Source organism: Protopterus annectens, chromosome 1.part1 (genome assembly GCF_019279795.1).
Source record: "Protopterus annectens isolate FY-2018-M chromosome 1.part1, PAN1.0, whole genome shotgun sequence".
In the NCBI taxonomy this organism is placed as follows: domain Eukaryota; kingdom Metazoa; phylum Chordata; order Ceratodontiformes; family Protopteridae; genus Protopterus; species Protopterus annectens.
The window spans coordinates 129,677,320-129,703,844 of record NC_056726.1 but is presented as its reverse complement, the minus strand read 5'-3'; the positions used below and the strand labels follow the sequence as shown (position 1 = coordinate 129,703,844).

The following is a 26,525-nucleotide window of genomic DNA, read 5'->3' as shown; positions in this document are numbered from 1 at the left end:
TATATCCAGGATCCGTACTACCAGTAAAGATGGTTCAGGAAGTATTTCCATTATGGGCAGGGAGCCAGTCACTTCCATTTTAGAGATCTGCCCTCTGTACTCACCACAGCACCCGGGTGTTTACCAAATCCATGGCAGTAGTGGCAGCTCAACTATGGCTGCAAAGGTTCTATGTGTTCAACTATTTGGATGACTGGCTCTTCACTGCACCTTTCAGGAGTCTACTTATTCAAGCCAGGGACTCCTTGCTGCACTTATGTGATGACTTGGGAGTAACGGCTAACTTACAAAATCCAAGCCACAACCGTTTCAGTCTGTGGAATTCATTGGAACACTTTTGGACACAAGATCTCTGAATACAAAACTCCCTTGAGTGGATCTCATCCCTCCACCAGCAAGCTCAACAAGGCTTGTCCTCCTAGAAGCTGTCTGCGAAGGTAATTCTTCACCTTTCAAGCTCTGAGGCTGCCTCCAGTACCTTGGTACTCTTAGCCAGCTTCTACATGGAAATCCTTCAGTGGGCCCTGTCGGTCCAAGGACCAGTTGGGTAACAACCAATGATGTTCTTTGTGTTTCACTGTTGAAGTCATTACATTTGGGTTATCTGCCTGCAGGTAGCCCTCAGCCAGCCTGAATACCAGAGTCTTGGATTCCTGCGTCGGATGCTCTCTCTTCTTCCATGATGTCGGGTCGTCAGGGGTATAAAACATGCAGCTGACGCCATTGCATCAGTCTTTCTTGCTGCACGGTGCCCGATGCAGAAGCAGTTTGCAAGTGCCGGTCAGCCGACTCCTGAAATTTTCATTTTCGAGTTTCAGAACCGAAGTCTTCGAAAAAAGCTAAGTACCCCGTTGGGATCCTTTTTCTTGCTCCTAACCGATGTCAGTAAAAGTTAACAATTGTCTTACTTGTGGAAAGCAAATACCTCATAAAGATTTTCATTCATACTGCATTCCTTGCTTAGGCCCAGACCATGTCCCTTGCTGTCAGTTTTGTGCCTTATTCAACCCCCGAACTATTCGCCGTTGGTCTATTTTTGCAGCAAATTATTTTGGTACTCTGTTTAACTATCCAGAAATGGCTTATGTAAGCCATTATTCCAAAATGTAAGGATAAAGACAGAGACAGACTGCATAGGTCCAAAACTGCCAACGACGCTTCCGTTAAGCTTGTCGCCAGTTCGCTGGTAACTCAGTAAGGTGCTTTTGCAGCCCCTGATACCCGCTACTTCAGATTCGCAGGCCTCTACTGAGACCCATTCGGAGTCCGGTGTGCCACGAGATGCTTCTTCGACTGTGGAACCTGCGGATGTGTATACCTTGGATGGGTCTGGAGCTGCTGCGCAGGCACCGGCTTCTGAGGATGTATTCAGGCATACAGATTTGCAGTTTAAACCAACGCCATCTTCTTCATCCAAGCCTAAAACTCGACCCACACCTAGAAAACCGACGTCTAAACTGCATGGTCAGGCCCATATGCCTAAAAAACAAATGCTTAGAATGGCTGAAGACCTTATTACTTTAATTAGGGGAAGCCAGCCTTCCCCCTCTAAGAGACCTAGAAGTGATTTTCCTTCTTATTCTTCTGATCAGGATTCTGAAATTTCTTTTTCTTCTGATTACCAGGATTTGCTCTTATCTACGTATGAGGATTATGATGCAGAGGATTCCATTCCCTCTGCTTCCCCTCCAGAAGATTTTTCTTTTGGTGAAACCTTGCACACTCTTAGGGAGCATTTCCCCTGGGAAAGCCAGGATTACTTTGACTCCAAAAAGAGGCTTAGGGAATTCTTACTCCTCCCTCAACACAGGCCTTTAGCTATCCCTGCTGTTCTGGACATTATAGAGGATGCCTTCTTGGAATCTACCCTGGCCCCAGACACTTTACTGCTCGCTCCCAGAAAACCTAACAGGTATTACAGAGTACCTGACACTCACAAGTTCCTCTTCTAGAATCCTACTGCGGATCCAGAGACCATTTCCCAAGGACCAAAGGGCATTAAGGCTAGTGCTGCCAAAACCCCCTACCCCCTCTGATAGAGATTCTAGGGCCTTGGACAGATGGGGTAAGAAGGTATACACTTCTGCTACATTGGCCATTAGGGCCTTAAATTGCCAGTTTCATATGTTAAAGTATCCGCAGCGTATTGTGGGACTACTTAAACAGAAAATGATGATGATTCCTGACTCTGCTGAACATAAAGAATTACAGGATTAATACATTCTGCTGAACAACTTGGTAAACATACTTTGCAATGTGGTTTTGACTCTTTAGAAGCATTTTGCAGGGCTGCTGTCACTGGGTCTGTGCTTAGAAGGCATGCTTGGCTTAAGGAACAAAACTTGCCAGATCATGTTAAAGCTAAATTACTGGATGCTCCCTTAAACCAAGACCACCTGTTTGGCAACAAAGTAGAAGTCCTTAAAAAGACAGAGGAAAAAGCTAAATCTATGCAAACTGTTAAAAGATTTCCTGCAAGTACAGCCTCCCAGATTTAGTAGGTATTGGCCTTCTAAGAATTGGTCCTTTCCAGTCTCTTCCAGGCCTTCTCAGTCCAAACCCAGGAAAAGCAGACCACCTAGGTTACAGTCTCAGGCTACACACAGGCCTAAGCAGTGGGGGAGCTCCCACTTCCAAAGCAGGAAGTAGTAAAACACCCCCTTATGGAAAAATATCACAATGACTTAACCTTAACCCTTCCAAGCCCTGCTCAACTGCCTGCTCCCTTAGGAGGAAAGCTCGCCCTGCATGCAAAAAACTTGGGAACTCATTACCCAGCACAAATGGGTTTTGAGTATAGTTTTCCAAGGATACAGATTCCACTTCCACACCCTACCAACCCCAAACGGTTGGCCAGACCTACCCCCAAATCAGTGGACAGAGGCTGAACAGCAGGTTTTCTCCCAAAGTATCAGGGCTATTCAACCTGTCCCAGCAGAAGAAAGGGGACAAGGTTTTTATTCAAGACTTTTCCTGATACCCAGAAAAGACACCTCCTGGCATCCTATCCCGGACCTGTGTATTCTAAACACCTTTTTGGTAATCCCAGAATTCAGAATGCTAACACTTCAACAGCTGCTTCCTATGCTAGGGAAAGATGCCTGGTTGGCAACCCTAGACTTAAAGGAAGCTTACCTGCACATTCCAATAAGGGAATCTTGCAGGAAATACCTACGCTTCAGAGCAGGCTCCATGCACTATCTGTTCTCTCCACTTCCCTTTGGCTTATCTACTGCGCCCAAGGTATTCACAAAGTGTCTAGCTCCAGACATTGCATTTTGCAGGCAGAGAAATATTCAAATATACCCATACCTGGACGATTGTTTGATTCAGGCAGAAAGCCAGGACCTACTATTAAAACATTTGGCATTCATAAATAAACTTCTAACCTCGCTGGGGTACACCATAAACGAAAATAAATCTCATCTAGTACCCTGCCAACAGATTGCATTCCTGGGAGCAAGCTTGAACACAACTTCCCAGATGGCTTACCTCACGCCAGAGAAACAAGTTTATTTGACAACCTACTTCAAACTACTGGCCACAAAGACCCAGCTGTCTGCAAGGAAAATTTTGCAAGCCTTAGGGTTCATGGCCTCTTGCATTCTACTAATTCCATATGCAAGACTGCATATGAGGAAACTGCAATGGTATCTAAAAAGCCTATGGTGTCAACATTCTTAGGACCTGGAATCAATGATTCTTGTCATTCCTTGTATAAAGACAGAGTTTCCTTTTTCAGAGGCCTGCCACCTCAACAAGGGACTCCCTTTCAATCTACCCCCTGCCACCCAAACCCTAACAACAGATGCATCAAACTATGCATGGGGGGGCTCACTTGGCAGGGCAGTGCATTCAGGGCAAATGGAACCAGAGTCAGATGCACCTGCATATCAACCAAAAAGAAATGTTAGCTGTACAGAATTCCTTGATAGCCTTCAAGGACCACATCCTTCCAGGACAATTATTGGTAAAGACAGACAACACCAGATCTGAAGTAGGAGATTCATTTGTCTGCAACCTGTGGGTTATGGATCCGATATCGGATCCGAACCGGCATGGTTTACCAGCTATGGATCCAAGCTCTCAGCTCCTCCCCTCACCCATAATGCCCTGCTCTACCCTCATGACCTCAGATCTCGTTTGCCGCGCATGGTGACCGGATTGCTTCTCAAGCTCTCAGCTAAGTGCTAATTTTAGTGTTGAATTTTCAAAATTTAATAGATTTTTTTTTGGGTTTTTGTGTGAAAGTGTAGGTTCCCCTTTGACATATTTACTTTTTAGAGTTAATCTAAAGTTTTATCCCTCCCGTCGCTGTTGGCGTAGTGTGTGTGTGTGTTGGGCCTGTGAGTGTATTGTGTTTTAGTTACTTTAGTTTTAGTAACTACTGTGATAGTTTGGGATGGCAGAGCAACCCAAATCTATCTTTTCTAAATGCTCCGAGTGTGGCCATAAGCTTTCCCCAGCTGATGGCCACACTCGGTGTGTTAGATGCCTGGGGGTTGAACACCTCACATCTGGTTGTACCATTTGTGCAGGGTTCAACCCCAGGGCATTGAAGGAGCGGAGGTCCAAGCTTGTTTTGGCGGGCCTTTTACCGCCGGACTCGGCTCCGACCTCCGCTCCTTCAGGAGTAACCGTACCTAGTTATTCCTTCTGCGGCACCCCCTCCTCCTCCTGGGACTCAACCTCCCGTTTCTGGTTCGGAGGAGAGGGATGCTAAGAAAAGGGATCGGAGGAGAAGCACCATAAGCGGGCCGAGACCTCTGTTTCGGCCCCGCCAGCCAAGCGGGCTTCTCCCCCGGCTCCGTTGTCGGCTCGGTCTCCTCCTTCTCGGCTCCGGTCTCCAGTGTGTTTTTCACCGGGACCTGAGGAGGAGGAGACCCGATCTCCGTAGAGGCTATCGAGGAGGCACTCCAGGCCTACCTCGGTAGCCTCGTCGAGATCTACGTATAGCCTTCGATGCTGATCTGGACCGGATGATGAGAAGGTTCATCCAGGCCCAGATGCAGATGGGAGTGCTCTTGCCTCCCCCCCCCTCTGGGGGGGAGTTCAACACCCTTTTTCAAACAGATTTCTCCTTCTCCGACCCACTACCCGGGCTCGGAGCAGCTGGAGCCGAGCAGCTTCGGAGCCAGGGGTGGGCCGGCGCCGATAGTACTTTGTACTTCGGATCCGACCCTGCCCTCGAGTGCATCGGATCCGACCTCTCGGAGCCTGGATCCGAGCCTCGGATCCGGGGGGATCAGTGCTCCTTCGGCACCGTCTGTGTCGGAGCGCACTGTCCCTTCGGATCCGGCCTTGCGCCGGCTCGATCCACTCTTCGGATCCGAGGAGCCGATTGTCGGATCCTTTGGTCGAGGTCGGCTCCTTCGGCTTGAAGTCCAAAAGTGAGAACAGTAAATCCTTCTCAAGCTCCTGACACACTGAAAATATCCACGATGGAAATATGTAAAAATTCATTATAGTTAAACTATGCTTCATCAGATACAATGTCATAAAATGATTCCAAAATACTTATACTAAACAACTTTTGGCGGGCTCATTAATTTAAAATGAAGCTTAATTGCCTTTCATCAGTTTAAAGCCATCATTACATTCAAATGCAGTTTAAATTCAATCCAATTCTTTTCTAAAGTGCAGCACTCACACTCATCACAAAATATTTCAAAGCATTACAAAACCTCTGACTCGCTGCAGACTTCAGACATAAAAATGCATTTTTACAAGCTCATAATTCAAAAGTGCATATTTTGAACAAAAGCATTACAACTTGGCAAATGGCATTCAGAAATGAGAACACATCCCTCACAGGCTGAGAGTTCTTTCATCAAAATACTATCATGGTGTTCCTTGTCTCTTAACTCATATAAACATAGCTAGAATCCCTTACCTTAATTGTAAGAAAATCTATACAATGCAAGTTGTTTAAGACAGTTCCACCATCAGTAAAAAAGCTGCACCGAAGAAGCATCAACAAACTGTTTGCCATTGCAAATTAAACATCATCCTATTCGCTATTGAGGTCACATGTCTGGATTCTCAGTAGGGAGTTCCTCCTGACCTAAAAGTTGTCCCCACGGTCCTAAAACAAGACCATAGAGACCGAACTAAGAAAATTTAATATAGGTCCAGCATTTAAATACATTCTTCATACTGATCCTACCCACAAGACCTGTAAAGATGTATATTTCCTATTACTAAAATTTTATGTCCCACATATAAACTTCAGTAAATAAACATAAAAAAAATATATAAAATATATATGAGGGAATATATATATATCAGTGTAAAACCAAAACCACTATAAACACGTATATTAATTCTCTAGTAATGAAGTAAAGGCAATATCTGTATATTTACACGAACTACAAACTATTTCATATGTACTAGGATAAACCATGTTGCAAAATACACAATTAATTCAGCATTACTATCCTAGTGATACTTATTTTACATGAAACATAGAACGTGTTGTGTGTCTAAAAAATTAACAAAAACCTATAAGAAAGTGCTGTATTTACCACTAAATTTACAAAGTAGTATACTACACAACATGTTTAGGGAATATACTATACACATGCATATAAATCATAAAACAAACATAACCACATATTCACAAAGCAACAGATATAAAATATATCTATGGTATAAAGATGTATGTGTAACTATATACCCTTATGGGACAACCATGGCAAGATATTTATTCAAACGACATCTCCATAATGCTTCCTTTGGACATCAAAACTATTCCTGTACATCAGTGTAGCTGAACTCAAAGGGGCAGTTCTAATCCTACATCTCATGGTGGAGGAGTGTCACCCCAAGTGAACATGCAGGGTTATATACCAAGACAAATATAGATATATAGGATGAAGGGTTACTCAAAACACCATTCTATCCAACTAAAACATACCCTTGCTACATATGTATATATATCAGACCAAGGGCTAATCTCAAACGCCATTCTACCATGTTAAGACATGCCTTACTATAAAATATAATAAGCAATAAAATAAAATTAAAATATAAAACCTGTATATATGATCTGGATAACTAAGTACTATACTTATCTATTCCATAAACATCTATAATATAGGGAGTAACGTGCCCTGGTATAAAATTAATGATGTTTAGTAATGCATATACTGTAATGTTGAACAACAACTTCAAAGGTGACAAGATGTCCCTAGCATTAAATGCTTATACATCACACTCCTATAGAGCTATAGATAAAGGAAATGCCCAGTTGGCTAACCACAAATTAAGAGGAAAAGGGATAATACCCACTTTTAATATCCTGACTACTAGGGAAGTATGGGCTATAGAATTCTAGATAGCAAAACCAACTTTATTTACGTTCAATCAACATCGGTTTAATAGAGATGGAGCCATTCAGCCCTGGAGAATTATGTGCCGCTAGTTTTAAGATCCAGTGTAACTCGGCTCTAGCCAACCTTTGTTCAATACTACCTCTTCTTAAAGTTGGAATGATTATGTCCAAAACCCTAAAAGTGAAAGAATGAGAAGGACACTCTTTAATATGCCTGGCCAAAGCATTAGTGTCATCCTATCTCATAAAGGTGGTCATAGATACGGTCCCTTAGCCTTCTCTTGGTTAGACCCACGTAAAATGCTGTACAAAAAGAACAGGTGGCCAAGTAAATCACATTTTTGGTATTGCAGTCAGCATAGTATAGCATAGTACTCCCCTTCGGCGTTTGATGTAGTGGAGAGGGCCCTGTTGAGGGTCTCCGGACCCCCGGCACTTGTTTCGGCTCCGTCCCGCACTCCCTCTGCACTGGGCCAGGCTTCCACCATCCGGCCCTTGGGACAGCCCGCTTCTGTGCCCCAAGCTGCTCCAATGGAACAGATTGCTGCTTGCGAGGAGTCCTCTGACAGCCCCCCAGAGGATGTTCCTCGCAAGCATACGTGCAAAAGGAGGCACATTGACTCCCCCGAGTCTCTCACGGAAGACACGGACTTGGAGGAAGGGGAAGGCTCCCCACGGTCACCCCAAGGATGTCTCATTTGGGACATCATGGAAATGCTCCGTATAAGAGGGGTGGTCTGCCCCAAGTCTTCCTCGGACGAGTCCGTGTTCTTGGAGGCATTTGAAGCGGGCCCGTCTTCCTCTTGGGTGTCCCTCCTGCCGACCCCTGGTGGACCTCATTACCACCAGGGCGTGGAAGGAACCGGACACCGTGGAGCCAATTCCTAAGAGGCCCGATAGGATCCTCAGCCCACCGTCCGACCGCCCATTGGAGTAAGGGGCCTCCGGTAGATGCCATGTTGACGGCGGCCACCAAGAGGGAACTTGCTCAGGAGAGTCCCTCAGTCCATCCCCCGAGCAAGGAGTCTTGGATGATGGACCGCTTGGGGAAGCGGATGTTTAGTTCAGCGACCTTCTCGGTAAGGGCGCTGAACTACCTGGCACACGTCATTAGGATGCAGCGAGATCTCATTAAAGAATGCGCTGCATCTCCCCCAGAGTCCATGTCGGAGGAGGACAGGGTGCTGCACTCCACCCGCATGGCCATTCTTAGATCAGTTACTAATACCTCTATGCGGCTACTCTCCCACACTACGGAAGGCGCCGCTAGAGCCGCAGGGGCAGGCCTAGTCACTAGACGTCAGGCCTGGCTCCGCCACTGCGATTTTTCTGAGCCCTTCAAAGCGTCGTTTGCGAACGCCCCCTTTGATGGTTCTGCCCTCTTTGGCAAAACCGTTCGCGAAACATTGACCCAGAGCGAGAAGGACGGGAAGACGCTGTCTGCCGTCGGAATCCGCTTCTCTGCACCCCAGAGGCCCTACTCTAGGAACCAAAAGGGTCAGAAGAAGATGTGGTTCCGGAAGTCGCAGCAGTCCCAGCCTGCTCCGGACAACCAGTCCTTCCGTGGCAGAGGAAGACAGGGAGGACGCCGCCCTAGAGGCAGAGGGGCTCCCAGAAACTTCGGGTCCAGAGAACCTTTCTCTGAACGGCCCGCGCAGCAACCCTGAGGGGTTGCCCGGCTGCTCCACTCTGGAGGCAGTCGGGACGCTTTCGGGCACCTAGCGGCATGGGAGTCCATAACATCAGACCGCTGGGTCCTCCAAATCATATCCAGAGGATACCGCATCCCTTTTCTTCACTTTCCAAAGTTGAAGTCCCTCCCAGACGTTCCACCCGGTCAACGGGAGGCCGCTTTGGCAGAAATTGGCCATCTGCTAAAGAAAAGAGCCATCCAGCCCATTCCCCCAGACCAGATCGGATCAGGGTTCTACTCCAGGTTCTTTTTAGTGCCAAAGAAGATGGGGGAACTAAGACCAATTCTAGACCTTTCTCTCTTGAATCTGGCAGTCCCCAAGGAAAAATTCCGAATGGTCACTCTGCAATCTATTCTCCCCCTTCTGGGAGAAAATCACTGGATGTGCTCTATAGACCTCAAAGATGCGTACTACCACATCCTGATGGACAGGCGCTCCAGGAGGTTCCTCCGCTTCCGGCTGGGAGCCAGTCACTATCAGTTCCGGGTCCTTCCCTTTGGTCTCACCACAGCCCCCAGGGTGTTCACCAAAGTATTAGCAGTGGTAGCGGCCCACCTGAGGCTTCAGGGGGTGCAGGTCTTTCCCTACCTGGACGACTGGCTTCTTACCGCCCCAACAAGGCATCTACTATTATTGGCTTGAGACTCCTTTCTCCATCTTGCTCCTTTCTGGGCATTACAATAAATACAAAGAAATCCAACCTGGCGCCCACACAGCTCTTAGATTTTATAGGGGCCAGGCTAGACACAAGGAGTTTACGAGCCTTCCTCACTGCGGACAGAGTTCAAAATCTGCAGCTCCAGGTGCGGCCATTCTCCACTCAAGTTCTGTTCCGGAGTTGGTCCTGAGGGCTCTAGGGTCCATGGCCTGCTATAGCACTTCTTCCTCTTGCCAGGCTCAATATGCGTCCTCCAGTGGACTCTCTTAGTACAGTGGTCATACCTTGCTCTCCTATGCATCATCCCATTGCGATCAGCAAGGCTTGCAAGCGGTCCCTCCTGTGGTGGCTTCACTCTCCAGATCTCCACGGAGGCCGCCCATTTTGTGCTTCTCCCCCCCTCGCCACGGTGATCACGGACGCCTCCCGCCTCGGGTGGGGGGGGGGGCAATTTGCGGGCCGGACCGTCCAAGGCACGTGGAACGATACAGAGACCTTACTGCATATCAACGTTCTAGAGATGAGAGCAGTGCTCTTAGCGTTGCTAGCACTTCAGGACTTTCTTCCCTTGGGAACAATTGCGATTCAATCGACAACATGTCTGTGGTCTGGTACATCAACAAGCAAGGGGAACAAGGTCTTACCCCTTTGTCGAGAAGCCATGAGAGTTTGGGAATGGGCAATCTCCACCAACCGCTTTCTAATAGCAACGCATTCCGGTCGGTCCAACATCCTGGCGGACAAGCTCAGTCGCACCATTCTGACCCCTTACGAGTGGTGTCTCAATTTTCAAGTAGCGGAACGCATATTCGCACGGTGGGGAACTCCTTCATGCGATCTTTTTGCCTCTCCCTCAAACACCAAGTGCGACAGTTTTTTCGCTCTGATATCCCCTCCAGGAGGTTCTCCAAGAGACGCTCTGGTGCATGCTTGACCACCCGGTCTTCTTTACGCTTATCCACCCTTGCCTCTGATGCTCCAAGTTCTTCAGAAAGCCTCTCGGGTGGGTTGCAGAATGATTCCCATTGCTCCGTTTTGGCCTTGACAGATCTGGTTCCCCTTTCTAAGGTCTCACTCGGTGAATCCTCCTTGGATTCTAGATCCCATTCCGGATCTGATATCCCATCCATCCTGCATACCTCCTCCGAACCTGGACAACCTGAAGCTGACCGCTTGGCTGCTCCAGTTCCACTCTTGATCAGGACTCCCGGTATTTCGTCACCTGTTAAGGCAATACTGGTGGCAGCTCATAAACCATCCACTAGGAAAGTATACCGCAGCAAGTGGAAACGGTTTTCTTTGTGGCGGAGCGGCAAGGCCTGAATCCTTCACGGTTCCTCTCCCTTAGTGCTTGACTTTCTAACCACTCTTTTAACGATGGTGCCAGCAGTTCCACAATCAAAGTACAACTGGCGGCAATTTCTCATTATCACATTGGCCATGACTCTAATCCTCTTATGTCAGCCAAGTTGTGTAAAATTTTCCTTAAAGGTACTTTTCTTCTCAGGCCCCCTGTAAAACAAGCGGTTCCTCCTTGGGACCTTTCTTTGGTTCTCCAGGCCTTGACCGCCCTCCCTTTCGAACCAGCGGCTACGGTGGATCTCAAATTCTTGTCTTTCAAGACAGCCTTTTTGGTAGCCATTACATCGGCCAAGAGAGTTTCAGAGCTTCAAGCATTATCAGCTAAACCTCCTTATTTGGTATTTCATCCGGACCGTGTTTACCTCAGGACCAATCCGTCCTTTCTTCCTAAAGTTGCTTCTGAAGCAAACATTAATCAGTCCATTAACCTCCCTGTTTTCTTCCCTAAATATGAAAACAAAGGTGAATACAAGCTTCACTCATTAGATGTTCACAGGCAACTTAGATTTTATCTAAACAGAACGGCTGGTCATAGGCAATCCGACCAGTTGTTTATTTCCTTTGCTAAATTTAATTTGGGCAAGCCAATTTCTAAAGTTTCTCTGTCTCGCTGGATTTCACAGTGCATCTTATTGGCTTATCAAGCTTCAGGAAGGCCCGCACCGGAGGGTGTACATGCCCATTCAACCCGGTCAGTATCTACCTCGGCAGCCTTCAAGGCTAGGATTCCTCTAGATGATATTTGTGCAGCAGCCACGTGGGCTTCATCTCATACCTTTATTTCACACTATAAGTTGGATCTTGCATCTAGGGGTAGAGCATCATTTGGCTCAAGGGTGCTCGGAATATCCTTCCATGATGGCCCAAGATTCAGGTAGCTGGGGACTCTGTCCCACAGGTTGCAGACAAATGAATCTCCTACTTCAGATTTAGAAGTTATGTACTCACCATAACGTTCCATCTGAGTAGGTGTATTCATTTGTCTGCAACCATCCCGCCTCCTATCCCCTGGCCTTTCAGTTTCCTGCATATTATCTGTTACCCTTTTCAGGGTGTTTTTGCTGTTGGCAAACTCGATCTGAGGTCATGAGGGTAGAGCAGGGCATTATGGGTGAGGGGAGGAGCTGAGAGCTTGGATCCATAGCTGGTAAACCATGCCGGTTCGGATCCGATATCGGATCCATAACCCACAGGTTGCAGACAAATGAATACACCTACTCAGATGGAACGTTATGGTGAGTACATAACTTCTAATTATGTGGTACATAAACAAGCAGGGGGGAACCCACTCGTACCTTCTCTGCAGACTAGCTATGGCTCTGTGGAACACAACCTTGAGCTATCAAGTGCACCTACAAGCTCATTTCCTGCCAGGCAAGCTAAATTCACTGGCAGACGACCTAAGCAGAAATCTCATGGACCCACACGAATGGAACTGGAACCAAAAATATTCAACCTGTTGAGGAACAAATGGGGGACTCCAGAGATAGACCTGTTTGCCTCCCCCCAGAACTACCAATTGGACAAATGTTGCACAAGGACTCCCCACAGTTGAGCTTGGAAAGTGGATGCCCTGTCCTTTACCTGGGAAAGCCTCTCGTTTATGCCTTTCCCAAGGTTCTGCTAAAGAACAAACAGGACAAATCAAGGACAATACTTATTGCACCAGACTGGCCTCGCCAGCACTGGTACCCCCTCTTGCGCAGCATGATACTGCTGGATCCATGGCACCTACCTCAGACACCTTCCCTGCTGTCCCAGCAGGCAGGCCAGATTCTGCACCCTCAGCTTCAAACCCTGAACCTTGCAGCCTGGCTAATTCCTTCAGCTCTCCACTAGCATCCCTCAGTAAGCAGGTGCTAGATGCCATTCTGGAAGCAAGGAGACCAGGTACTAGAAAATCCTATGCTGAAAAGTGGGAAAGATGCTGTGCCTGGAGCCAGACCCAGGGTATGGGCACTATGGTGCCCAGTTTACCTCATGCTCTTCAGTACTTAACAGAAATGCTCCACAAGGGCCTATCCTTCTCGTCAATTAGAAGGCATGCCTTTGCAATTTCAGCACATTGTAATACTGAACCACCCCTCTTCTCTCCTCTGTTAAAGCAATTCCTCAGAGGGGCTAAATATTTAAGACCCCCCCCCCCCGGCAAGCCCTACTCCAGCCTGGGACCTTAACTCTGTATTGGAAAAGCTCACTCTCCCTCCATTTGAACCAGCTGCAGAGTTGAAATTCCATTCTTGGAAAACAGCTTTCCTTCTAGCCATCACTTCAGCAAGAAGAGTGTCTGAATTACAGGTCCTCATGGCAGTGGAACCCTTTATTATCTTCCATGCAGACAGGGTTTCCCTCAGGACCAATCCTTCCTTTATGCCCAAGGTGGTGTCTAGTGTGGCCCTAAATCAGTCCATTCTTTTGCCTACCTTTTTCCCGAATCCACAAAACAAAGGAGAATGAATTTTGCACTCTTTGGACGTGCACAGACAACTTAGATTTTATTTGGACAGGACTAAGTCTCTCAGAAAATCTGAACAGCTGCTAGTCGGCTTTGCTGCAGGGGCAGAGTGGAAGGCCATTTCAAAGCAAACCATTTCTAAATGGATAGCCCATTGCATTAATTTCTGCTGTAAGCACCATGGAAAACCTACCCCACAGGGGATAAGATCACATTCCACCAGGGCTGCATCTGCCTCTACAGCCTTTCTCAGAGGGGTCCCTACCAGGGACATCCTAGAAGTTGCTACTTGGAGCTGTGTACATACCTTCACCAAGCATTGCCACATGCCTCTTTTTTCTAAATCCAGAGCTGGTTTTGGCACTGCAGTTTTGCAGGGCTTAATAGCTGGCACTAATGCTCTCAAACTTCCTCCTCCCTTCCTTAGCTTTGGGAATCAACCCAAATGTAATGACTGCAACAGTGAAACACGAAGAACATAGTACAGTTGTGTACACTTTCCATAAATGTAAATGTTCGAGTGTATTCACTTTTGCAGTCCTGGTTACCCAACCTCCATCCCCCTGACTTCTCTTGGCTCCAACTTTGCTTCTTGTTTTAAGGTTTCTGGTGTATTTGCTTTTTGATGGCGGTGTAACATAACATATAATTGCTCCCGTTTGTGGGGGCACCTGACATCTGGGGCAAGAAAAACTGATGTAATGGCGTCGGCTGCATGTTTTATACCCCTGATGACCTAACGTCATGGAAGACGAGACAGCATCTGACGCAGGAATCCAAGACTCTGGTATTCAGGCCGGCTGAGGGCTACCTGCAGGCAGATAACCCAAATGTAATGACTGCAACAGTGAATACACTCGAACATCTGCATTTATGGTAAGTGTACACAACTGTACTTTCTATCCCGTCATCCTCACAAACATTTGCAGAGATCACTTTCAGTGATCATGGACATCCTTTCATCCCCCTACACACACAGACACACCTTGGATGGAGTGGGGGTGCATTATCTGGGAAGGACCATCCAGGGCACGTGGTCTGAAACAGAGGCAAGTCTTCACATCAGTATTTTGGAGATGAGAGCAATCCTAGTATTGACAGCCTTTCAGGATGCTCTCCCCTTCGGTGTGATTTTGGCTGTGGTTTTGATATATCAACAAACAAGCAAGAACCAGGTCTTAGCCTTTGTGTTGAGTGGCCAAGAAGGTGTGGCAGTAGGCAATATCTTCTCGCCTGTTTTTTTCTAGTAACACACATTCCAGGAAAGTCCAGCATTATTGCAGACAGATTGAGCAGATCCATTCTACTTCCTCATGAGTGGCCCCTCAATCCATTAGTTGTGGATCAGATATTCAGCCTTTGGGGACAACCTTGTTGCAGTGTCTTTGCATCTCTCCTGAACACCAAATTCAACAAGTTCTTTGCTGTACTACTTCACAAGGAGGAGTCACCAAGGGATACTTTAACACACCCTTGCCCTCGAGACTCTTTTATGCCTTTCCCATTCCATCATTGATACCAAAGTTCTTACAAAGCATCAGCTTTGAAGGTCATGGTCATCCTCATAGCTCCTAATTGGCGTTGACAAGTGTGGTTTCCCTTTCTATAACCTCATTTAGTTCACCCTACCTGGGTGTTGGGCTCAGACCCAGATTTACTGTCTCCTATTGGGGTCACCTTACCCGAACATTTGGGCCCTCAAATTAACTACATAGTTTCTTTAATTCCAATTGTAGTTTGACATTCCAGATTTTTTCCTTCTGTTGTCTACATTCCATCTTCCTCACAAAGACTTTCTACTAGGAACCTTTATAAGAACAAATGGAAAAGGTGTTCTGATTGAGCTGTGAAGAAAAACATGTAACCCTTTTTTAGACCCTCTTCCAGTGGTTTTGGACTTCCTAGCGCACCTTTTTCAATGTGGAACCAGCTATTCCACTGTCAAGGTGCAATTAGAAACCATTTCTTCTTTCTATGTGGGAGAACATACCTCCATAGCTTCTCTTAGATTTTCCAAGGCATTTCTTCGGGGCACTTTTCTTCTTCTCCCCTGTTTATAGGTGCAATTTCTGCATGGGGTATTACTACTGTTTTTGCAGTTTTTGACAGATCCTCCCTTTGAACTTGCTGCTAAAGTGGATCTGAAATTTCTGTTGTGGAAGACTTTGTTTGGTGGCTATCACTTCTTCCAGGAGAATTTCTGAATTACATGCCCTTTCCTCAAAACCTTCCCATCTAATTTTAAACATGGCTTCTGAATCATCCATTAATCAGTCCGTAAATTTGACAGTGTTCTTCCCAAATTTCTCAAACACGGGTAAATACACTTTGCATTTGCTAGATGTTCACTGCCAGTTTCATTTTTATGTGCATTAAACAAAATATTTCAGAAAATCTGGTGAGCTATTTGTCTCCTTTTCCAAAGCCAAATTGGGAAAAGCAGTATCCATGGTCACACTATATCTCACTTGTTGGCTTTTTACTCCCTGCGACTCCTAAGACGACTCCTACAAGCTCTCTGGCTCCATCTGCAGCTTTCTGTTATGTCCTAATTGATGACATATGAGCTGCAGCTATCTGGTCAAAGGTCCATACCTTCATTTTGCATTATAAATTGGATATCCAGTTTAGGTCCAGGTCCTCCTTTGGTTCATCTGTGCTCAGGAATATCCCTCCATGAGGCCTCTCTGGTATAATGGTGGCTGAGGACTCTGTCCCATCTGTTGAACAGATGGGAAAGACGTCATCAGATAAGAAAGTTATGAACTTAACATAATATCTGTGTTGTTTTATTCTTTGCATTCCTCAACTACCCTCCACCATCCATCTGTTTATCTTTTGTAAGCAATGCTTCTTTATCATATTCTCATTTTGAACTGGCTGTAGCTGATCTTGCCTTGGCTCCTGAAGGTTGTCTGTCTCTGCACTTATCTTTTTGTAGATGGTCATTTTTCCATTTAAATACATTATTGGGCTTTCATCATATACTGTTTTGATTCTTCAAATGGTTTTGGGCAGGCAGACTCAGTCTGAGGTAGCTTATTCTGCTCATGGGGATTACAGATAGGGCAGGAGCATTTGCACCAGATACAAAGCTTTGAAGTGGCTGAAGCCAGATCCTAGACCCATCTGTTGAGGAATGGATGCAATAAGACGACACAAATCTAAAGTTACATAACTCGTTTTTGTGATGTGCTTGATATAGTAGATGATTGCATTGATCTCGTTATAGTGGATTCTGCCTAGTCCTTCCCTCACCCCCATCCCCACACTCCCTTTCTGTACTGTACTGGATTGTTGTTTAGTATTGTGTTGGAGTGAGAAAAATGGTGCTTACTGAACTAAATGGTGAGTGAAACTTTTACAGGCCAGTTTCACTTCGCCATTACAAGTATAATGGTTTTACAAAATAACAAAATTGAAATGCTGAAAAAGATAGTTTAATAAATAAAATGAGCAAGTAGTTAAACGAGATAGCACTGTCATCCAGATAATGAAAATGGACTATGAGGGGCAAGTATAGTAGCCTTTCAAGTGACATTGCAACTCTGCTACCAAGAACTAGCCATATGCTTGTTTTTACTGGTTCTTGTTCATTTTATGCACACGAGAATTTCCTAAAACTCTGTAATCCCAAATTTTATGTTTGCTTGCAGTCCTTGTATTGATGTCACTGGGGAGGGTTTAAATCTGTTATTTTATTTAGGTATTTATTTATTATGGTTTATCTGTGTATATATTTCTTGTAATGCTAGTCAGCGTATTTATGCATTGCTGTATGGAAAGAAACTAGTTGTGCAGTTCAGATATGGTACATATCAAACAAGTGGTTACTTGTAAGGCTAGTGGAATCCTAGAATACTGTAAGAAATTTAATCTGTAGTTTAAATCTTAGAATTTTAAAATAGGTAGAAATATAAACACTAACACAAGTTTTGTTATAAAACAAGAAGGAAAAATGCAAAATTGTTTCATGAATAAGAGTTGTACTTCTCCAACAGTGAATGCTTTCATTCTCTAAGTTCATCATCTTGGTGGCAGCTATTATTTTTACATTTAACTCATATTAGTGTGTTTTTCCCATTTTACAGTGTTTCCCTTTCTTTCAACAGAAATTAAGTAGAGAGAATTGGATTATGAGTATTAGATATTGAGGTGCAGTTATGGGAAATGTCATGATTTTAGTAACTGAAGAAATATCAGACACATATGAGCCAGCAGAGTAGGGGGAAAAATCAAAGCCTATTATAAAAATTGAAGTATTCCTGTTAAATTGAGGATACATTGAATTTTCTTAAAACTGTGCATACCAGTATTGCTCTACTGATCTTCTTAAATTTTATTTGAACTTTTACAGGGAGAATGAATCATTGTGGAGAGAAATGTCAGATTTACGGCAGAAACATGCACAGCAGCAACAGGTTATTCGAAAGGTAATGTTTACATGCCAGCTACCAGTAAGGCCAAGTAAAATTAGCTGAAATTGAATTTATCTACAAAAGTCTGTATCACTGGAAATATTTTCACAGTATGTAATGCGAATGTTGACACACGTATTCTTGCAGAGTAACAGATTAGCATTATTTCCTTTAGCTTGCAGTTTAATACAGTGTTTTGCTATGTGTGTGTTAGGGGAAGTTGTGTTACATAAATGTATGAAGTTTTTTTTTTTTAATATGAAACTAATTTGAAGTATTTTTTTTTAATGTTGTAAAAATTACACAATCACTAATATATGCAATAAGCACCTTTAGCCATTGGATTACGGTTGCCACCTTTTAAGTGGGCCAAAGTGGGACATGGAGGTGTGGCCAGTAGGACACTGGCCACACCCTCTACCATGATGTCACAACAGGAGTGGTGAAGGAGATGCTGTTATGGGTACACCAGCTGACTGGGTGCTGGAGTTTGCTACCTGGCTGGCTGGCTGCCTTCTAGAGTGGTTAGTTAGCTGGCTGCCTACTGGAGTGGCTAGATGGTTGGTGGGAGTAGCTAGTTGGATGGATGAATGACTGGCTGGCTGAATGAATGAATGGCTGGATTGCTGGCTGGATGGACAGTGATGGAAAAGCGGGACTTTTCAGATCCCACTACTTTTGCACAGCGGGCAACGGGTGAGGCAGCTCAACCTGTGAGTGTCCCGCTGATGACGGGACAGGTGGCAACCTCACATTGGGTGTCTTGTAATAATCTGTTCATTTTATGTACCTATTGTCTTACTGCTCCATGCCAGCAAAGGTAATGTAAGCCAGTAGCTGTCAACTCTACTTATGCTTAATGTTCATCATTCTCACTGCTACAGTAGCCTTTTGGTTATATAGGTTGTTTCCTGCAATTATTATTGTTTCCTGTAAACAGTAACTGAACAGCTTCAGAAAGCTCTGGCTCCTTCCCACACTTTCATTCTGATTGCTAATGGACAGCCCAGAGGAGAGAAATCAGCAGTCAAAGTGAATAAACAGTCTCAAGAAAAAAGTAGCTCTGAGGTTTTGCAGTAACCATCTTTGAAGCTTCATTTCTGACAGATAAGCTAAGAACCTTTCTACAAAAAAATTGTTGGCCTTTTAAGAAAGTAGTTTATTCTGTGACTATAAGCAGTATTCCCTTTTGGAAAATATTTCTTTCGTGATATTGTAAGTTTCCTGTCAAGGACCACTATTTTTATCCAAGAGATTATTTTGTGGTTTTAGGTGTTATTTTTGTGGCAAAAGTGTAAATTATAGTTGATTTGTAAAAATTTAAGGGTCAGGAAGAATTGAAATGGGCAGAAAACATTTTGAATGAGTTTAGTGGTTGTATAAACTTAGGTTCATAGGTAGGTACTCGGTTATCTGCCCGAGGGCATTTAAAAGCCTAGCCAGAGTGTGTCAGCTTTCGCCGCCCCATTGATTAATTAACTGAGCCTCTGTCAAGCAGAGGCAATGAAGTGATCCCAGGGGTGTATTTTCTGTTACCCATCCACTCTTCAAAGCTTCTCTTGAAGAGTGTTAGTAAGGGGCTCTGCCTAATGTAGTTAGGAATTTTGTTCCAAAGCATGGGAAGTCTCTGTGACAGGAATCTATCCCTCCAGCATGCTCTATTTATTGTTGTGGCAAGGTTTAGCTCACTAGAGCAGGTGGCTTGCAGTGTCTTGGATTTCTTTAGGTGGAGCATGTCCATCAATTCTGAGTTGGACATGGCTTTGTAAGTCAGGCAGAGATCACCTCTGAGTAAGTGATATGCCACTGAGTACAGCTGGAGTTTTTTCAGTCGGGCTGCATAGGACATATGTTTGAGGCCAGTGATCCTCTTAATGAGGTGCTTTTGTGGTCTTTCCAGCTGTTGGAAGTGTCTTGTGAGGTACATCCCAAATGGGGCATTGTACTCTATGATGGGTCTGATAAGTGACGAGTAGAGGGGCACTATAACCTCTTTATTTCTAGATGCGAACCCCTTAGTAATTAGATGGGCCACATAGAAGGATTTCTTAACTACTTTGGCAATATGATTATCAAAGGAGAGATTACTATCTACCTGGGTCCCCAGATCTCTTATTACCTCTTCTGTATTACGGGGTCTGCTGCCTATGTGGTAATTCGTGGGTGTTTTGTTTTTCCCAAACGGGATGACTATGCATTTTTTTGGTATTTAGCTTGAGGCCATGACTTTGACACCAGGTGTCTGTCTCAGTAAGGCCTTTTTGAAGGATGTCAGTGTCAGCCAGAGAGTCAATTATGGATCCCAGTTTGCAGTCATCGGCGAACCTGGTTAGCCACAGTCCTCCTGTGCTTGCCTGTACGTCTGAGAAATATATGCAGAACAGTAGGGGTCCCAGAACCGATTCTTGCGGGACACCACTTGTGACTGGTTTAGAATCGGACCTGGAGCCCGCTGTTCTTACCATGTGAGTTCTGTCTGTAAGCCAGCTGGCAACCCATCTTGTGACATAGGGGTATATGTTCAAGCTGGTGAGTTTTTCTATAATACTCGAGTGAGGAATGGCATCGAACGCCTTGGCGAGATCAAGGTAAGCTGTGTGAACTACAACCAGGTTTAGTAGGCATGATCTGCCCTTAACAAAGCCAAGCTGTGTCGGGTTAAGTGTTTGGAGGTTCCCAATGTCTTTATTAAGGAGTTCCATGGTGATGCCCTCCATAGCCTTACAGACCAGGCTAGTCAGGCTTATGGGGCGATAGTTACCAGGGTCAGTTGTGGCCCCTCCTTTGTGGAGTGGAATAACCGTTGCTGTGCGCCATTCTATGGGCACGTAGCCTGTGGAGAGGCTGAGGGTGAACAAGCGTGTTTAGGTGGGGGGGTTAGTTTGTTCTGTAGTTCGTGCAAGACTCACCCTGGGGCACCATCTTGGCCCCATTGATGCTGTGTTTTTGTCTTTTGAAATGGCTGTTTTCACCTGTGCTTCTGTGATTTCCAGGACACTACACTTTTCCGGTATTGTTGTGGGCCCTTTTGAAGATGAGAGGGAGGTGAAGTTTGCACTGAATCTATCTGCCAGGATGTTGGCAATATCAGTAGGTTCAGTATATTTTGTGCTATTTTGCACTAGCTCAGAGCATATCTGCGAGTTGCCACTTAGATTCTTGACATAGCTAAAGAAGGCTTTGTGGTTATCTTTTGAATCCTTGGCTATTTTTCTTTCGAAATTAGCCTTGGATGATTTTATGAGGGACCTTAGTTTCTTACTGATGCTGCTCAGGGATGTCTTTCCTTCTTGGGATTTGCTTTTTTCCTGAATTAGTTTCCTCCTTCTGTTGTATAACCTGTTTATGGCAGGGGTCCACTAGACTGGTTTCCTATTATTCGGAGAGTGAGTCTTGGTTTTGCTAGAGATGGCACGATCCATGCATCCTTGTAGGTGCTCATAGAGTGCAATTGTAAAGGATTCTGCATCTTAGGCAGTGTTATCCTTTAGTGTGGGGGCTGTGAAACTTACCACCTCTGCCTAAAGTAAGATGAAGTTTGCTTTAGAAAAGTTTTTCACTGTGGTTTCCTTGGTTGGGGGTGGTGGTGGGGTGTGGACATCCAGGGTGATTAGTTTATGGTCTGATCTAACCAGTGACAGGTTGACCTCCAGTACGGAACAACTGTCGCCCTTGATGGTGATGACCAGGTCCAATATGTTGTGGCCTCTGGTAGGGGAGTTTACCAGCTGATCCAGGGCGTTTGAGTTGATAAATTCCAGGAAGCGCTGAGCCTGGGAGTTTGTACTCAAGTAGTTTTCCCAGTTAATGGTAGGGTAATTGAAATCTCCCAATATCAGGGTGTTCGGTAGGACCTTCATATTTTCCAGTGTCTCCAGAAAGGTGGAGTGGGTGCACCTGGGTCATGGAGGGTGATCTGTAGCAGGCCACAATTTGCATTGCAGATTTGCCCGATGTTAGTTGCACATGGATGATCTCAGAGGTATCATGCTGCGCCACTAACCTGGTGTATCTTTGATGAATATGGATACACACCCCCTCCTTTTGTGTTTCGGACCATGTTCTGTGCTCGAAATGTGTGGTATGAGTTTGTAGCCCAGTAGTGCTGGAGTTCTCTCTGGAGCCTTGAACCAGGTTTCAGTTACTGAACAGATGTCGACATTCTCCATACTTAGGAGGGCTTCGAGCGCATGCATTTTGAGATTTAAACTCCTAGCATTGAGTAGCATAACCGTCATTTTTTTTTACTTGTGCTGTTTATGGTAGTTGGTTTGAATTTTGAGCCTTGCCTAAAAAAGGCACTATGGGGGCAGCAAGAGCCTTGGCCAGTATTTGAAAGCCAAGGGGGTGACAGGTGCAAGCAGTGTCTTGCGAAGCAACGCGGCTTGTCGAGCATGTCATCCCAGGCTGACAGACATTGGATCCCCTTTGAATGACACCAGAAGCTTAGCCAGTTGTTGAAATTGATATTTTTTTTCTTTATACTGAGGTATCATTCTTGGTGAGGGTAGGATGCTACTCAGGGTCAGGGTCATACCCGCCTGGGCTACATGATCAGAGAGAGGTACGTCCCAGGTCATTCACACCAACATGAACAATGACAGAGTCATATTTGTGCTTGTTCTGTCTGGAGTGACCCGAGTGCTTGTGTTATGTGGCGGATTCTGGCTCCCGATAAGCAGCTAACAGTAGCCTTCTCCTTGTCCATCCTAGTGAGTGGGGTGTCAGTGTGCCTGACTATTGAGTCACCTATTACTAGTGTGTTAGGTATGGTATTTTGCCTTAAGGGCTGTGATTGTACGGCACATTGATTTTGTGATGTTCATCGTGTTTCACTGTTGCAGTCATTACACTTGGGTTATCCTGCTGGCAGGCTACCCGCAGTCGGCCTGAATTCCAAAGTCCTGGTCCGGTGTCGGTTGCTGTCGCCTCTTCCCTGACGTCAGTGCACCAGGGGTATAAAAGATGCAGCCGACGCCATTTTCTTCAGTCTTTCTTGCCGCACGGTGCCCAAAGCAAAAGCTGTTCGCAAGTGCCGGTCAGCCGACTCCTGAGATTTTCGAAATTGAATTTCAGATCCAAAGTCTTCTATAAAGCTAAGTACCCCGTTGGGGAAACTTTTTTCTTGCTCCAGACCGATGTCAGAAAATGTTAACAATTGTATTTTTTGTGGGAAGCAAATACCTCATAAGGATTTTCATTCTTACTGTTTTCCTTGCCTAGGCCCTGACCACGACATTGCTAGTTGTCGGTTTTGTGCTAGATTTAACCAACGCACTATTAAGCGTCGGTACAATTTTGCTTTTCATTACTTTGGCCAAAGGTTTAACTACATAATGCCGTCGGAACAGCCGACGACCGGAGTTCATAAAAAGCGCAATGAAAAAGAAAAGGACAGGCATCCGAGGTCCAAAACTGACGAAGCCTCTTCTAGGCCAGTCGCCGGTTCTCAGTGAGGCGCTTTCACAGCCCCTGACACCCGCTACCTCAGAGCCACAGGCCGCCTCAGACTCCCACGTGGAGACAGCTAAGCCTCTGGATACTCAAGGTATTGGGCCTTCGGAAATGAATCCCCTCAGATGGGTCCGGAACCGCTGAGCAGGCATCGGCTTCTGAGGGTGTTTTCAGACCTACACAACTTTATATCAAGCCAACTTCAGCATCAAAGACAAAGTCTAGAACAGTTTTAAAGACAAGGAAACAAGTACAGCATTCTCCAGGACAGACTTCCATGCCTAAGAAACAGATGCTCAAAATGGCCGAAGACCTAATTATTTTGATCAGGGCCCCCCCCCCTGATAAGAAGCCTAGGCAAGACACTGAATATGATTCCTCTGATCAGGGTTCCATTTCCTCTGACTCCTCTTCAGAACAGGGATACTCTATTCCTCCCTATGAGGATTCTGATGCTGAAGAATCTATTCCTTCAGCTTCTCCTCCTGAGGATTACTCATTTGGGGAAACCCTGCATACCATGAGGGAGCATTTCCACTGGGAGAGCCAAGATTATTCAGATTCTAAGAAAAGGCTCAGAGACTTTCTTTTACTACCTCAGCCGGACCTCTTGCTATTCCTCCTGTTCTAGACATTGTAGATGATGTATTTTCAGAGTCCGGCCTGTCTCCCGACTCTCTACCTCCTGCACCTGTTAAGCCAGACAGATACTACAGGGTTCCAGATTCTCATAAATTTCTATATAAAAACCCTGCTGCTGACCTAGAAACTATTTCTCAGGGTCCCAAAGGAGTCAAGGCTGCTACTACACAAAACCCTGTCCCCTCAGATAGAGATTCTAGGGCACTGGACAGATGGGGGGAAAAAGTTTACATTTCTGCTACCTTGGCTGTAAGGGCTTTAAATTGTCAGTTTCATATGCTTAAATATCAGCAATACTTACTGTCTGTGTTAAAACAGAAAATGTTGACAAATTCTGAATGTTCTGAGAACAAGGAATTGCAGGATTTATTGCATGCAGCTGAACAAGTGGGAAAGCATACTTTGCAATGCGATTATGATTCACTGGAGGCCTCTTGCAGGGCCGCTGTAACAGGTTCTGTCATTAGAAGGCATGCTTGGTTAAAGGAACAGACTCTGCCTGATCATGTTAAAGCAAAATTATTGGATGCTCCATTACATCATGATACTTTGTTTGGTGTTAAGGCAGAAGAGGTGTTGAAGAAAATGGAGGATAAAGCTAAATCTATGCAGACAGTGAAGGATTTCTTACAGGCACAGCCACCCAGATTTAGCAGGAACTGGCCTTCTAAGAATTGGTCCTTTCCCGTGTCAGACAGGCCACAGAGAGGCAGATACAGACGCCCTAGAGGCAGACAACAGCCCCAGGGCTCATACAGGCCCAAACAGTGGGGTGCTTCTACCTCCAAAAGTGGAGAAGACAAATCACAGCCTTGTAGGAAACAGTCCCAATGACTTCCCTCTGCCAATGCCAAGCATTTATCTTTTGGCAGCACCCTTAGGGGGAAAGCTAGCACTTTTTTTACAAAATTGGCACATGATCACCCAGGACAAATGGGTCTTAAATATAGTCTCTCAGGGCTACAGGTTCCACTTTCACACCCTTCCAAAGGCAAAAGGCATGCCAGACCTGCCACACAATCAATGGGCAGAGGCACAAAACCAACTTTCATCTCTCATGGACTTGAGGGCTATTCAGCCAGTGCCACAACAAGAGCAGGGGCAAGGATTTTACTCAAGACTTTTCTTAGTACCAAGAAAGGACAAAGCAAGGAGACCAATTCTGGACCTGTCTATTCTAAATACTTTTCTGGACATTCCGAAATTCAAAATGTTGACTCTGCAGCAGCTTCTGCCCATCCTGGGCAAGAAGGCTTGGCTTGTAACTTTGTACCTCAAAGAGGGATACCTGCATGTCCCAATCAGACAATCTTGCAGAAGATACCTCCGATTCATAGCTGGCTCAATGCACTACCAATTCTCTGCACTGCCCTTTGGGCTTATCCACTGCGCCTAGGGTCTTCACAAAATGCCTGGCACCAGTAATTGCATTTTGCAGACAAGAAGGAATTCGACTATATCCCTACTTGGGCGACTGCCTTATTTAAGCAGAGACCAAAGACATTCTACTAAACTAAAGCATCTGGCGTTTGTAAAAAGATTACTAATTTGCTTAGGGTACACAGTAAACGAAAAGAAATCAAAACTAGTACCCTCTCAATAGATAATATTCCTGGGTGCAAGCTTAAATACAACTGCCCAGATGGCTTATCTCACGCCAGACAAAGGCAACTAACTTCTTACTTCTAAAGCATAGCAACAAAGGCCCAGTTATCTGCAAGAAAAATTCTGCATGCTCTGGGCTACATGGCCTCCTGCATTCTGCTAATTCCATATGCAAGACTGCATATGAGAAAACTACAATGGTACCTAAAAAGTGTTTGGACTCAACATTGCCACAGCCTGGAATCATTAATCTCACTCATTCCCTGCCTGCAACAGGAGTTTCGATGGTGGGCGTAGGCCTGTCACCACAACAAGGGACAGCCATTCACTTTACCCACAGCCAGGCAAACACTAACAACAGATACATCATATTATGCCTGGGGGGCCCACATGACAGGAAAATGTATTCAGGGCACATGGCCCCCAAGCCAAAGGCATCTACACATCACTCAAAAAGAGATGCTAGCTGTACAGAAATGCCCTGACAGCCTTCAAGGACTTACTTCATCCAGGACAGCTGCTGATAAAGACGGACAACATCACAGTCATGTGGTACATAAACAAGCAGGGGGGCACACATTCCTACCCCCTCTGCAGACAAGCCATGATTTTGTGGAACACAGCATTGACCTACCAAGTACAACTACAAGCACAATTCCTGCCAGGAAAAACAAATGCTCTGGCAGACGAACTAAGCAGAAACCTAATGGACCCTCACGAGTGGAAGCTAGATCCACAAATCTTCAGCATAACAAGGAAATGGGGATGCCCAGACTAGATCTTTTTGCCTCCCCTCACAACTGCCAACCTCAGAGATTCTGCACAAGGACTTATCACAAACAAGCATGGAAAGTGCTTTGTCATTCAGCTGGAACAACCTTACAGAATATACCTTTCCTCCACT

General features: G+C 45.3%; 1 protein-coding gene across 2 annotated transcripts in view; it reads left to right on the top strand.

Moving 5' to 3' along the window:
* Positions 1 to 26,525, top strand: part of HSF2 (heat shock transcription factor 2) — a 912,698-nt gene that overhangs the window by 358,939 nt on the left and 527,234 nt on the right. For both annotated transcript variants that reach the window (XM_044073756.1, XM_044073761.1), the window contains exon 5: positions 17,860 to 17,935. In XM_044073756.1, coding sequence (XP_043929691.1) covers positions 17,860 to 17,935 — 76 coding nt within the window. The remainder of the gene's footprint in view (positions 1 to 17,859; positions 17,936 to 26,525) is intronic.